At 37.9% G+C, this 12,224-nt stretch overlaps 2 protein-coding genes across 6 annotated transcripts in view; both read left to right on the top strand.

Annotated features, from left to right (window-relative positions):
• LOC111319414 (hemicentin-1) overlaps positions 1–5,010 on the top strand; it is a 41,567-nt gene extending 36,557 nt beyond the window's left edge. For 2 of the 5 annotated variants that reach the window (XM_088739639.1, XM_088739638.1), the window contains 9 exons: positions 25–215; positions 593–709; positions 854–1,038; positions 1,839–1,958; positions 2,269–2,345; positions 2,461–2,501; positions 2,979–3,075; positions 3,417–3,513; positions 3,961–5,010. In XM_088739639.1, the coding sequence (XP_088595765.1) occupies positions 25–215; positions 593–709; positions 854–1,038; positions 1,839–1,958; positions 2,269–2,345; positions 2,461–2,501; positions 2,979–3,075; positions 3,417–3,513; positions 3,961–4,113 (1,078 nt within the window). In that variant the 3' untranslated portion in view covers positions 4,114–5,010. Of the gene's footprint in view, positions 1–24; positions 216–592; positions 710–853; positions 1,039–1,838; positions 1,959–2,268; positions 2,346–2,411; positions 2,502–2,978; positions 3,076–3,416; positions 3,514–3,960 lie in introns of those variants that run through there. The other 3 variants (XR_015993503.1, XR_015993502.1, XM_088739640.1) reach the window with 3 other exon arrangements.
• Positions 5,011–9,575: 4,565 nt separating this feature from the next.
• LOC148720246 (matrilin-3-like) lies at positions 9,576–12,157 on the top strand. The gene is made up of 5 exons (XM_088739699.1): positions 9,576–9,747; positions 10,255–10,272; positions 10,518–10,960; positions 11,358–11,517; positions 12,069–12,157. The coding sequence occupies exons 1-5, from the start codon at positions 9,699–9,701 to the stop codon at positions 12,113–12,115; spliced, it is 717 nt and encodes a 238-aa protein (XP_088595825.1). The 5' UTR covers positions 9,576–9,698; the 3' UTR covers positions 12,116–12,157.
• The last annotated feature ends 67 nt before the right edge of the window (positions 12,158–12,224 follow it).

Genomic DNA, 12,224 nt, shown 5'->3' with positions numbered 1-12,224 from the left:
GAAACTGATTTTCATAATATTTAGTCCTAATCAAGGGGAGGCAGTTGAGATGGAACTGTTGAATGTAGAAGTGGATGAATGGGAGATTGAAGTGAAACGTGTCCTGCTTCAAGACGTCATTGGGCGAGGGGCATTTGGAGCAGTGTGGAGAGCTCTTCTTAGTTCTCCAAATGGGAGGCCTGGAAATCGCACAGTTGCTGCCAAATGCTTCACACGTAAGATCCAGTTAACTATCTTTCCTCAAATTACTTGGATAGGTACTTTACAGCCAAGGGGTGGCCTGTTCGGCGCTTGCAGTGATTGTTTATCTGAGGCACTCTGGGCGATTCATTTAAACTCCTTTAATAACGACAGTAAAAGTTTCAGTAGAAATAAAACATTTGAATATGGCAAGCATGTGCTTCAATCGCGAGAAAGGATTCCATCGCCAACCAGTTCCATTTTCACGAGTGTGAGCGCCACAAACCGAGCTTCAGAGACCTCCTAAAATGTGAGGTCTAAATTCTTACCCAAAGTTTTCTATCGTTAACCGCGAGAAAATTCGTCAATAAGTTTTTTTCCCTGGCTATAATGTAGATCGTTTTTGTTTTAGCCACTGCTGGGGAGGAAGGAAGGAAATGTTTGATGAGAGAGATCGAGCTGGGAAAAATTCTCGGTGAAAGTAATCAGCCTAACGTAGTGAAGTTCATTGGCTGCGTCACTAGACAAGGTACATACTCAGTTTAAGGCATTATTCTAAGTATATGCAGTTACATTTTGACTTTTTAACATTATGAGATTGTTACTTTTGTTTGTTTTGGTTTTTTGTTGTTGTTGTTGTTGGATTTATTTTCCTTTTGTGCGTTATTTTAAGTTCATCCGATCCTCATCATGGAATACTTGCCATGTGGTGACCTGCTTGGTTACATGAGGAAGTGCCGCGGAATTAAGGATCGGTATTATCTTGGAGAAGGAAGAGCTCAAGATTTGGACAACTATGACCTTGTGCTATTTGCCAAACAAATCGCCACTGGAATGGTATTCCTTGGATCAAGGGGGGTAAGTAAACAAATTTCAACATTCAATTTTGCCTCAGATAAAGAGTAAGAGATTTTTATACCTTTTGATTGTCTTGAATATCGATAAATCTAGATTAAATGACCTTTTTGGATGCAGGTTTGATATTCTGAATGTTTCTTCAGGCCAAGGGTTCTTTTGATATTGTCAATGGGTCATCTGATGTCACAGTGATTTTGGTATTTGTTTAGTCTTTAATGAAAACCCAAGGAACAATAGTTCTTACAGCCCATTGTCATGGATAAGAATCAAGAATTTTCTGGAATTCTAGTTATGCTGACTTGCTTGCATGAACTTTCTGTTGAACCCTCTGGAATATTCAGTTAGGTTTTGTTGTTACGATGTAATACTACCGAAATATTTATATTGTAAGCTTCTTGAATGTACCGGAATACTTTTTAAATGTATATAAGGACTTAGTCGTGTAGTAGGAGTTGTTGCTGTTGTCGGAAAAGACCGCCTGTCTGAACACTATATCAAGATAGACAGACCTGCTGTGGAAGACTGTTTACCTTAAAGAATTTAGGAGAATTAAAACCGTGAAATTGAGGTAGTGGTGAGATAAGGTCTACACTGTAGTTTGTAGAGGGCTTAAGTAAGTTATTGAGGATAATTACTGTTAGTATTGTCTATTTGAGTCGCTCCTATTACACGTTTTGTAATAATTAGTTGAGTTTGTATGATTGTAATTTTTTCTGTCGGTTGAAGTTTACTGTAAAACCATGCAAACATCTGCATAATCTTCCCTTTGGTTTACATTTTGGATCTTTGTCTTTTGTTAGGTAATCCATCGTGACCTGGCAGCTCGAAACGTCCTCCTTGATAACAACTATGTGTGCAAATTGACCGACTTTGGCATGGCATATCAAAACTTCAAATATGGTCATGGAAATGCCAAAAAGGTAGATCTTCTTTGTCTTACCATTTTTACAGTGCCACTTGGAAACATATTCTTAGGATTAACACTAACTCTACTCTAATACTCGCCTTAATTACCAAGATAGTTCCACGTTTTGCTATGCTACAGGATAAAACTGAGTTTGTTGACTTTCCTGTTTTAAATTTATGACGACTGCTAAATTTTGACTTTTTAAAGTCTCGGAAAGAGTGCACCACCCACCTGAAGTGCCAAACAAATCTTAGTGTTTACAATTGTTAGCAGACGTGTCTTTTCTAACAAACTGGTATAATGGCACTAACTTGTCGTTGCAGGGCTGTTTGCCAATCAAATGGACTGCACCAGAGGTTTTGTTAGGAAACCTTGCTGGACTTTCCACCGCGAGTGATGTGTATGCATATGTGTGATGTATAGTCCTTTATTGAGCAGTTCATCTCTTTGGTTTTTATCTTAATAGGCTAATATCCAGCATTCACTTGGCAACATTGTTTTAAAATATTTTTCAGGTGGTCTTACGGAATCGTTCTGTATGAGATAGTAACCCTTGGTAAGTCAAACTATGTTCAATAAATATTTTTACCTACGGGCCATCCATGTCTGGAAATGACGTAAGAATCGTTCGTGGAACTTGTTAATCAGTGTCAATGCCTCCAAGACTCAACTGGCCAACGTTACTTTGATGAGCTCTAAAAAATAGATTTGTCTCGCCAAAGTTGACTCCAATGATGACTGATGCACAGACTGTCAAAGTTTGATTCTCTGTTGCTTCGAGACTTTTCCTCGCTCTGACTATCACACAAGGCGAGTAGTATTTTGTGTGCAACTCGAAATGACAAAAACTTCCATTTCTTACAAGTTACTTGATAGAAAAGTGGTCATCTATTGCATCAGGTTAGGAAACACCATGTTTCGAATGCTCTGATCAAGCACTAGAAGTGGATGGGATCTCTTTCTGTTTTAAATCTCAATATTTTTCAACAAAATATACTAGAGTATCACAGGCACATTTTCTATTCATTTACAGGAGGAATTCCATATGACGGATGGTCAGAAGGCAACGTAGTTGCACAGGTCACACGTGGCTACCAACTTCCAAAGCCCGATCATGTTGATGATAAACTGTGAGTCTTACTTTATCAAGTTATAATACCATGGTTCATTTTAAATCCCCCATTCCCCCCCCCCCCCTCCTTCGCGGAAAAACATTGTCTTGTGACTAATCTGATTTCTCCTCTCGTTGCTAACTCTGTTAAATGAAGAAAGTTAGCAGTGATCAGTTTGTTTTGTTAAGAGTGTCTTTTCACTTTGAAAATTTTTGAAAATATCAATTTTCTGCTGTTATAGCCAGACATTTCTTAACATTTAACCATCATATGGCGAAGGCTTCAAGATTTCTGGGTTGATAGTTATCACTTAATTATTAAAACACAGTCCAGTATTGACCTTCATTCCTTAATTCTAGGTATGCTATGATGAAAAGATGCTGGAATTTTAACCCCGACTTTCGACCTCCCTTTGAGAACCTTCGCAAAAGAATGGATACCTACCTTCGTGAAGAGGTTTGTAGCATGATTTTAACACGTCTTTCACGTAGGGCTCAGTGATGATTTAACCCTCCCTGGATCACTGATTTCAACAGATTAACTGAAGTGATTCGGGATTGTATTGGTTTCACTTAACTTGTATTGGGGCTGCTTGGTTTTTTGAGGCTTCCTACTAGTAGTTACGTTTCTTACTATTTGTCATAGCTTATCAATGTTATTTAAGTTTTGACAGATAAACGCTCTTAAACATAAAACACGCTAAGATTTCTCGTGCCAACAAACTCATCAAACCCATCCCTCCCGCCATTTCGTCTACTTACCTTCTCTGCCCAACCCTCTGTGTCTTGAAATCGAGGGTCCTTGCTCTACTTTGAAGTGGTCATATTCATTTTCTACTTGACTTGACGTTAGAGAACATTGTGACGCTCATGAATAACCCTCTTTTATTGCTTTCACCTTTAGACATATCTGCACCTGCTCGACATGGGATCCTATGACACGACGAAATACTCCAGGGTTGAAGATCTCGAAAACGAAGATGCCGAACCAACAGCACGAGCTACAACGAACGCCGCGGCAAAGAGATTAGGAAAATGGGCCAGCGACCGTCGTTAGACACTGCCATTTTAAATACTGCTTGGGAACCTGGCCGCTAGGGTGCAATCGCTTTGTAGTACATCAAGTATTAGAAAATGTCTATTGATGATGAAGGTGATAATTTAAGGGTCTTCTTGCGTTAGAATGAACCAAGGCAGTGTCCTTAAGGACGAACTTTCAAGTCAATTGATAAACAACTCAATTTAGATCCAGCTGATTGAGACAGGATTAAAAAAACCAACGAGAAATTAGAAAACAGCTCGTTCATTTAGATTTCTGTATTAGGCAAACTATTTACTCTTGCTATATGTGAAACAATACGAAGATTCGTCAGCAATGATTCTAATGAAGTATTCCCTGCTGGTGATAAATACTTGTCAAGATGTTTAGTAGTTCAGCATTGATTTAGTCATGGAGCATAAACTACAACTAATATATTTACCTTTCAGTTAAGTGTCATTTATCGACAAGATCATTATTCGGTGACATATCTTGCAAGGTAGTATTGCATGAGTCGTAAAAATTGATTAAATTTAGTTTCGTTGGTATCGGAAAACAATCAAGTGTATTGTTATTGACGTATTTACCATAACCGTTTTACTGTTAAAGTTAAAAAGCTTCATCATAAACGGAGAGAACCGTCTCAATAGAGTGTTGGTTAAATCAAACTCATTCTTTTCCTATAGTTTTCGACTTGTACAAGAAACAAAAAGCGCTATTTAGAGGGGTAATGGCAGATGGGAACACCTTTGTTATGATTTCATAGACCGCTTATGTGAAAATGGAAATTCTATTAGAGCAAGGATGAGCGTTTTTTTCTGTACTTTATGGAAACGCACTCAGCTGTTTTTTTTTTTAAAATAATGTAAAACACTCTACAGAATATCTGCAATAAAAGAGGCATATCTTATGGCATTTTTCACAGTGTTGTATTACTAGTAAGCCACTCCAGATACACATATCCCTGCCGGGCTTTCCTCACAGATGACGTTCCGAAGTCAAACAATAGACCCACCTGGGTTGTTTTTGGTCAAAGTTAAGCGGAAATTTTGAACTTAATAAATGATATCTAATCATACTGAAAATTTCCACCTTTCAGAAAAGAAAATTCAAGATCGATTTTTCTTTTGCAGCTCTTTATATTTTTTTGTGTGACTAGCAAGCTCCTCGCTTTCTTGTTGAAATGTAATGAGCGAAACCTGGAGAGAGTGTTACTTGCGAAAGGGAGCTCCAACTGTGTACCCCGGGTGCTTGCTCAAACCCCCCCCCCCCCTCCTCACCTTCTTCCCCACTCCTGGCTAATAATTTCTTTCTAGTCTCACATTTATTTATGTGATGGAACAAACAATAGTTGAACTTATTTTTAGTCAACGTCTGCTTTTTTATCTTGTTGAAAAGACTTGAAAATCCTGCGGCGATAAAACTTCCACAGCAAACCTTAACGACTGTGGAGTTTTGTTAATATTAGTGGTGGGGCTAAGTTTTACAATAAGATGGTAAGACAAAATGTGGTATTCAGTCGTTTCATACCCGCGGACGTTTCGTAGTCAGACGATTCGTACCCAGCCTGTGTCGTTCTTACCCGAACCATAGGTCAATTCGCACCCGTGATCATCAGCTAAAATGAACGCTGATACGACAACAACAATAATAATAATAATAATAATAATAATAATAATAATGACCTTTATTAGTATACTTCCACATAGTGGCTCTTCGCTACTAATATAAAAACTAACTATATGCATAATACTTACAATAAATCAAAATTGATAAAATAGTGAATAATAAAAGCTATACTAGATTATCCATTGCATGACAGTATATGTCTCTTAAGATTTATACAAAAAAGTGCATGGTCACTGCAATTCCTTAGCTCCGCCGGAAGCTTATTAAAAGCTTCTGCAGCTTGATCTTGTAGAGTGTTCTTCTCAATTTTGTTGGCAAGTTCTAATTTTGGTGCAGCTAATGACCTAAGACTATATCTATTTACGACGTGTTGCTTGAGTTTTAGTGGAAAGTCCTCATTGTATAATGACTTGTGCACTAGCTTAGCTATATTAAATTCTAAACGCTCTTTGATTGTGAGCCAACCTAGCTTTCTAACATCCTGGAGTTCAGCAAATTTAGTTAACACAAAACCCGCACACGTGTTCTGTACTCTTTGAAGGCGTTTGGTCTGGTACTCTGGGAGAGGACTAAACACAACGTTGCAATAATCTAGATTAGAGAGTATAAGACTTTCCACCAGTCGTTTTCTTATGTGGTATGGTGAAACACTTCTGAAAGGACACCTGAACTTCAAAGAACATTTTTTTTTTTCATGATAGAAAACAAAGGATTGTTACACGATTCAGCTGTATATCCTTACTATAATGATATAAAAACTAGGTTGCAATGTAAATTCATTCAGGCTCTATGACAACCAAGAGACTGACACATCATGAGAACCCGGATGAAAAGGCTTCAGTCCATGGGTCGCGAACTCAGCGAACCGATATGTTAAGGGATAACGTGGAAGGCGAAAGCATTGTGAAAAATTCAACATCAACCTTCATGGAATATTGCCAAGGGTGGCCCATTGTGTAATCAGTCTGGGCTTTGATTAATGAATAAGAATGTATGGCAGAAGGAACTGTCATTCTTAGCATAGTTTGGGAATCTTCTGCTCTTAATAAAAGCTAATAACAAGAACACCGACACTCGCGATTGATTTAAAAGACCAGTCATATTTTAGTCATGTGCAATCAAGCTGTGAGTGAACTTCTCTCATGATTAATTTTGATCTGCAGGTCTCTTTCAATAGTAAACAGTACAGTTCTCAATATTTCCAATGAGTGGGCTGTGTTAAGAAACTTTCAATTTATTTCTTGACAAATTAAAATTTAACTAGAAATGCATGGTGATAAATGACTAAACATTAATATTAACGATTGCATCGATAACATTTTATCTTATACTTTATTTGCTAGAGTTAGGATAAATGATCAGTTTCGTGTTTAAGCTATATTTTTCGTGGACAGTTGGAAAATAGTACCCTCGTCAGTCCGTAGAATAATAATAATAATAATAATATTTATATACCGCGCACATCAAAAGCTTCTCGTGGCTTCTTTACAATACTATAAAGAGAAGAAGAGATACATCGGTCACAGCCATCCCCAAACAGCTAACGAAGAAATGGCAAACGACTTCCACTGACTAATCATTGTTAGCTCCCTCTATTAACTATGGACTTGCAACCCTAAACTAAAATTTGAGTTCAAGAAACCCATAATATCACTAGACTTTCTCTCCCTAATACTCACAAATTCTTATATTAAATCCCCCGAGCATATATGTTGTCCGCTTAGTAACAATTTCCCAGCCTCAGACCATAGTTAATAGAGAGAGCAATCTCCTCTACTAACTATCGGACGTTCAATTTTTGTCCAATGAGTGCCATGTAGGATTCGACGCAAGCATGGTACGAATTCTCCCAATATAATAAGAACAATAGCTAGATGTGCAACTCAATTGTGGATGACTTTACTGTTGATGTGCACGATAGCTGACAAAACACATAAGAGAATCGTTGGATGGAGAAGACAAAGAGCATAGTGTCAATTTACAAGTCTGAAACATTACGTTAAACAGCATGATACAATGACTAATTTTGACAGTGATCACCGTTGCCACCCTTCCTACCTAATGTTGCAAATAGGGGAGTGCTCTCTTGTTATTTTTCAAATTTCTTGAGGGATAAACACTTCTCTTAATAGTCTCCCGAGTTAATTAACTGAGCTGTTTTTTTGTTTGGTAATCAAGTACCCTCAGGGAGACTTCTTAGAAAATCACCGAACCGTTATCGACCCCGACTGCGAGTTTGTCGAGTTCTGAGGGGATGTCATGATCATGGCGCAGCCTGTCATGTTGCGAACAATAGGAATAGATAATAAAAATTTAATTTTACATACGCAGGAGACACATCTGAAAAGATTGTTGTGGGAACTCATTTTTACCGTCATTTGCTTGAAGTCGAAATCAGTTTATTCCACCTTGAAAGGTAAGTCTCATGCTCTTTCACCAATAGTTTGTTCCGGACTAATTCCAAAATATCAACTTTGCCTTTTCGCTTCAGTCGGCATAAAAAAGTCGAGAACGATGTTTTACCGCACGTTACCGTCGATAAACGGAAGTTCAATTGAGGAAACAATCAAGCAGTTCTTCAGTTTTGCTTACGCCCAGCCAGTTACGGAGTCCTTTTTTGTTGTCTTCAGTCTGAGAATACTAATTTTATCCAAAAGGGAGATCTATTCCATTCTGTGGACGGAAGTTCTTAAAAGAAACTTGACACCAATAGCTCTTTAGAAGTTCACTTCTTCAGTCGGGTATTTTGCATAAATTTAAATCCGTCAAATTCCCGAAACTGAGCTAAATTGTCCGTTTCATCTGGGGTCGGTCGAAAAAAGATTTCAAAAGGGCGTTTGCTTTCATTCTTTTGTACTAGTACCTCTTTGAAGTTTCCATTATCCGAGAAATAGTGTTCCAGCCCAACAAACAATTGCAAGTACATAAGCATATGGACGTAACTGTTGGTGGGTGCTGTCGAAAATTGTCCTTGTTACGTGACTTTTAATTTAAGGGTAAAACATCTACTTCATGGTGCAGTGTGCTCTACGATGTAACAAGGGTTAGAAAAGTTTGATTTTACTATGATGAGATGGAAACAGCTTTCAGATAACTGGTTTAATGCTAAGTCCTTAACCAGCGTAAATTAAAGTTGATAAAAAGGCGTAAATATAATCTCATCTTCGATCTAAAAACCTGGATGGTCATATTTATTGAAAACTGCACAAAAAACGTAATCTTCGTACTGATTATCTTTCAATGATACGTGTAAGGAACATGGTCAACATTCTCATTTACAAGGAGGTCTAAGGCATTTAAGCTAGATAGAAGGGTGTTTGTAAGAAGCTGTCTCGTTGTTATGTTAGCCTCGCATCAAAACGAATCGTGATCAAAATTTGCTGAGAAACGATTGATCATCCAGTTTCTTGAAACTATGTGTATTTTTGAGCAAGCAAACGGAAGAGTGTGATAGTATTGATCCAACAAGGAATTGGAGCTAAAGGATAATGGGGCCATGTAGAACCACCCAGAAATGCTGCCCTATAAAAATGCAAAAACTCCCTTGGGTACTCTTTCATTTCTCTGTGATCGACGACCGGAGAGGAGATTTCAATTTGTGGGAAAATCACCGAGCCGTGATACACACACTCCGCGAAGAACATTTAGTAAACCTTCAAAAGCGTTCCCAACATTTTCGCGACCCGTCACAGATATAATCATATTCTAAGTCACTCAACAAAGCTTTTCATTCTGGCGAATATCACACCTGGTGAGTTGTGTCTGAAAAAGCCAACAAACAAAGTGACCATCGTTTTGATGTAGCAGAATCAATTTTGATGAAGGGGCCGAGGGCTCCCTAATGTGGGTGATATTTGCAATAGTAATTTTGTTCATCATGCATGGAATCTAATCATAAATTAAAGCATGCACATGTCACACTATGAATTAATGTTCACTGCTATTTTCTTCCAAAATTCGAGCAATTGTTGACAATGGAAACTTTTTGGGTCTGTATCATCTTAACTTTGGCCCTGTCTTCAGGTAGGAAGCATTTTATGCGTAAATTTTGTACAGAGGAATCATCTACAAAGGGACTCCGCTAACTCAAACTCCCAATGGAAAGGAATATGATTCGAGCTAGCAGGGTTCGAGTTATCATAAGAGATTATAACTGTTTCAACCGACATCTTATTGGGGAGATCAAACAAACCGATCAAACGTTATTGACAGTCACTGATACATGGTCATTATCTATATTATCATCATCATCACTATTCATAACTATACGGGTTTTTAAAAGATCTGTAGGGTTGTTTCCACAATGTCACATTGCCTTGGGTTGGTCACCGGTCAAACTAGCCTTTAACGCTTTGTCTGCGCTCTAACATCTTTGTTATGATTCTAGTTGTTCTAAAAAAGACTTGTGTCTTAGTTGCCCTCGAGATCCTTAGGACCACATCATTTAGGACGCTACCAGCATCAATATTTCATTTTATATTGTTTTTGGGTATTATAATGAATAGTATTTCATTTCTTTTTCATCCCCAGATTTATCTCAGGCAGAAGGTTTGTTATTTTGCATTTTTCCCATGAATATCGGACCCAGTTATACGTAACAGATATCTAAGAGTGTATCAGCTCAGTACAATTATGTCGTGCGCTATCTTAAAGGCCAACTTTAATCTGTGCTGTAACCATGCGCAACATGCCAGACACAAAGTTTTTCCTCAGGCTGCGTAACTTTGTTTGCACGTCGACTCACAAAAGGATAATAATTAATAATTAATAATTAATAATGTTACTACCAGTAGGTGGCTGTCAAGATCAAATACTGGATATCGCAATTCTGGCTGACGTATCGCGAAGTATGAACTCCAGGCAACGCAGTGATAAGAAAAAACTCATCGATGAGCTGGTGGAAAAGAAAGGTGTTTCCCCCTCAGGAAATCATTTTGCTCTAATAACCTTTGCAAAGGAAGACATTATCGAAAGCAATTTCAACGATGAGTCATACCACGAAGAAGGCAAATTAAAGCACTTTGTTCAGAAGACAGTCAGCGTGAGACCTAAGGCCTGGGGAACACGAACAGACCTGGCCATGGATCTTGCCGCCAGAGAGTTGTTTACCAAACAAGGAGGAGACAGGCCAGATGCTAAGAACTTCATAATCATGTTTACAGATGGGAAACCTTATAAGTCAAAGAGGGATAAACGACCTGAGATTCCGTTTGAGGATTCCATTGAAGTGTTGGAGGTAAAAAAAAAAAACAAACAGACCAGTTTAACTAAAAGGATTCCGTTTTCACTCTTCGTTTTGTTTGAGGGCAAGTTTTGTTTGTTTGTTTTTAATTTTCGATCACATTCGCGGAGCTAACAACATTAACGTAAATACGCTTTGCTGTGGAAAATACCATACCAAACAATGAATACAGACCAACGTGAATGATATTTCGTTTATCGTTTTATGGAAATTGGCACGAAAAAGATTATACCAGAGAAACTTTGAATTCACTCTTCCAAATTCGATTTTCGAAGAAGTATCGCAAAAACTTCAGAACGTTCCAAAATTTGAACACGTGCGTTAAGCTGATATTAGAGTGACTGTTGCAGCTCATAACCTTGTTAAAATCAGAATCACTGTCTTTCAACAGAGAAAAGGTGTGAGCATAATTGTTGTCGGAGTCGGTAGAAACGTACGTAAAGAAAAAGGAACAATGTTCAAGATTGCTGGCAAGAGGGGAAAAGTCCTTCTGTATCCTAATTTTGATGACCTCCCCGGACATTTGGACGACATCGTGAAAGCTACATGTGGTAAGCTGTCCTTGTCAAATTGCTTTATCTTTCAGTGTGTTTAGAATAGTTATTTTGACCTTGGATGGTAAACACATTTTCTTTAAATCGGCCGATAGTGTTAAAAGTCTGTTAACTAGAACTGTTCGACGTAGCTGTTAGCGATTGGTAAGTAAACATTAAAGGGGCTGACTGAGCCTTAAAATAAAATAAAATTACCAGGGGGCACCTTAAGTGCGGCGCAGTCGACTGCAAACAATCAGAAAGTCGTACAGAGCTAACAATAGAACACCTGGAAAAACTTGCATCAAGCTATATTCATTTTATGTTTGTTGGAATTCTTTTTGACGGATTTTTAGGAGATAAATTCATAGATTTGGTTTGTAGATAGGTTTGTAGCTGCATGGCCGTCTTCGTTTCGTTTCTGAGTACACCTTCAATAAAAGGAGCATCCTTTGTCACCGTGGAAGTCGTTATTATCGTTATCATTATTATTAAAACAACTGTGATAATCTAATAGGTACTGTAAAGTGATAATTATCCACACTAACTGATCGTTTTATTCCTTGCAGAAGAAATACCTACACCTCCACCCTACTTACACAATCTAAATGGCTAACACCCATATAATCTAAATTTAGATCAGTGGGTTAAAGCCGTGTCAAATGATCATCTAAGTCTTCCCAGTCGCTTATTAAATATGTATAAACATTTCGACCAATCAAATT

The sequence above is a fragment of the Stylophora pistillata genome, chromosome 11 (assembly GCF_964205215.1).
Source record: "Stylophora pistillata chromosome 11, jaStyPist1.2, whole genome shotgun sequence".
Lineage (NCBI taxonomy): Eukaryota > Metazoa > Cnidaria > Anthozoa > Scleractinia > Pocilloporidae > Stylophora > Stylophora pistillata.
This window is presented reverse-complemented; position numbering and strand designations above follow the sequence as displayed.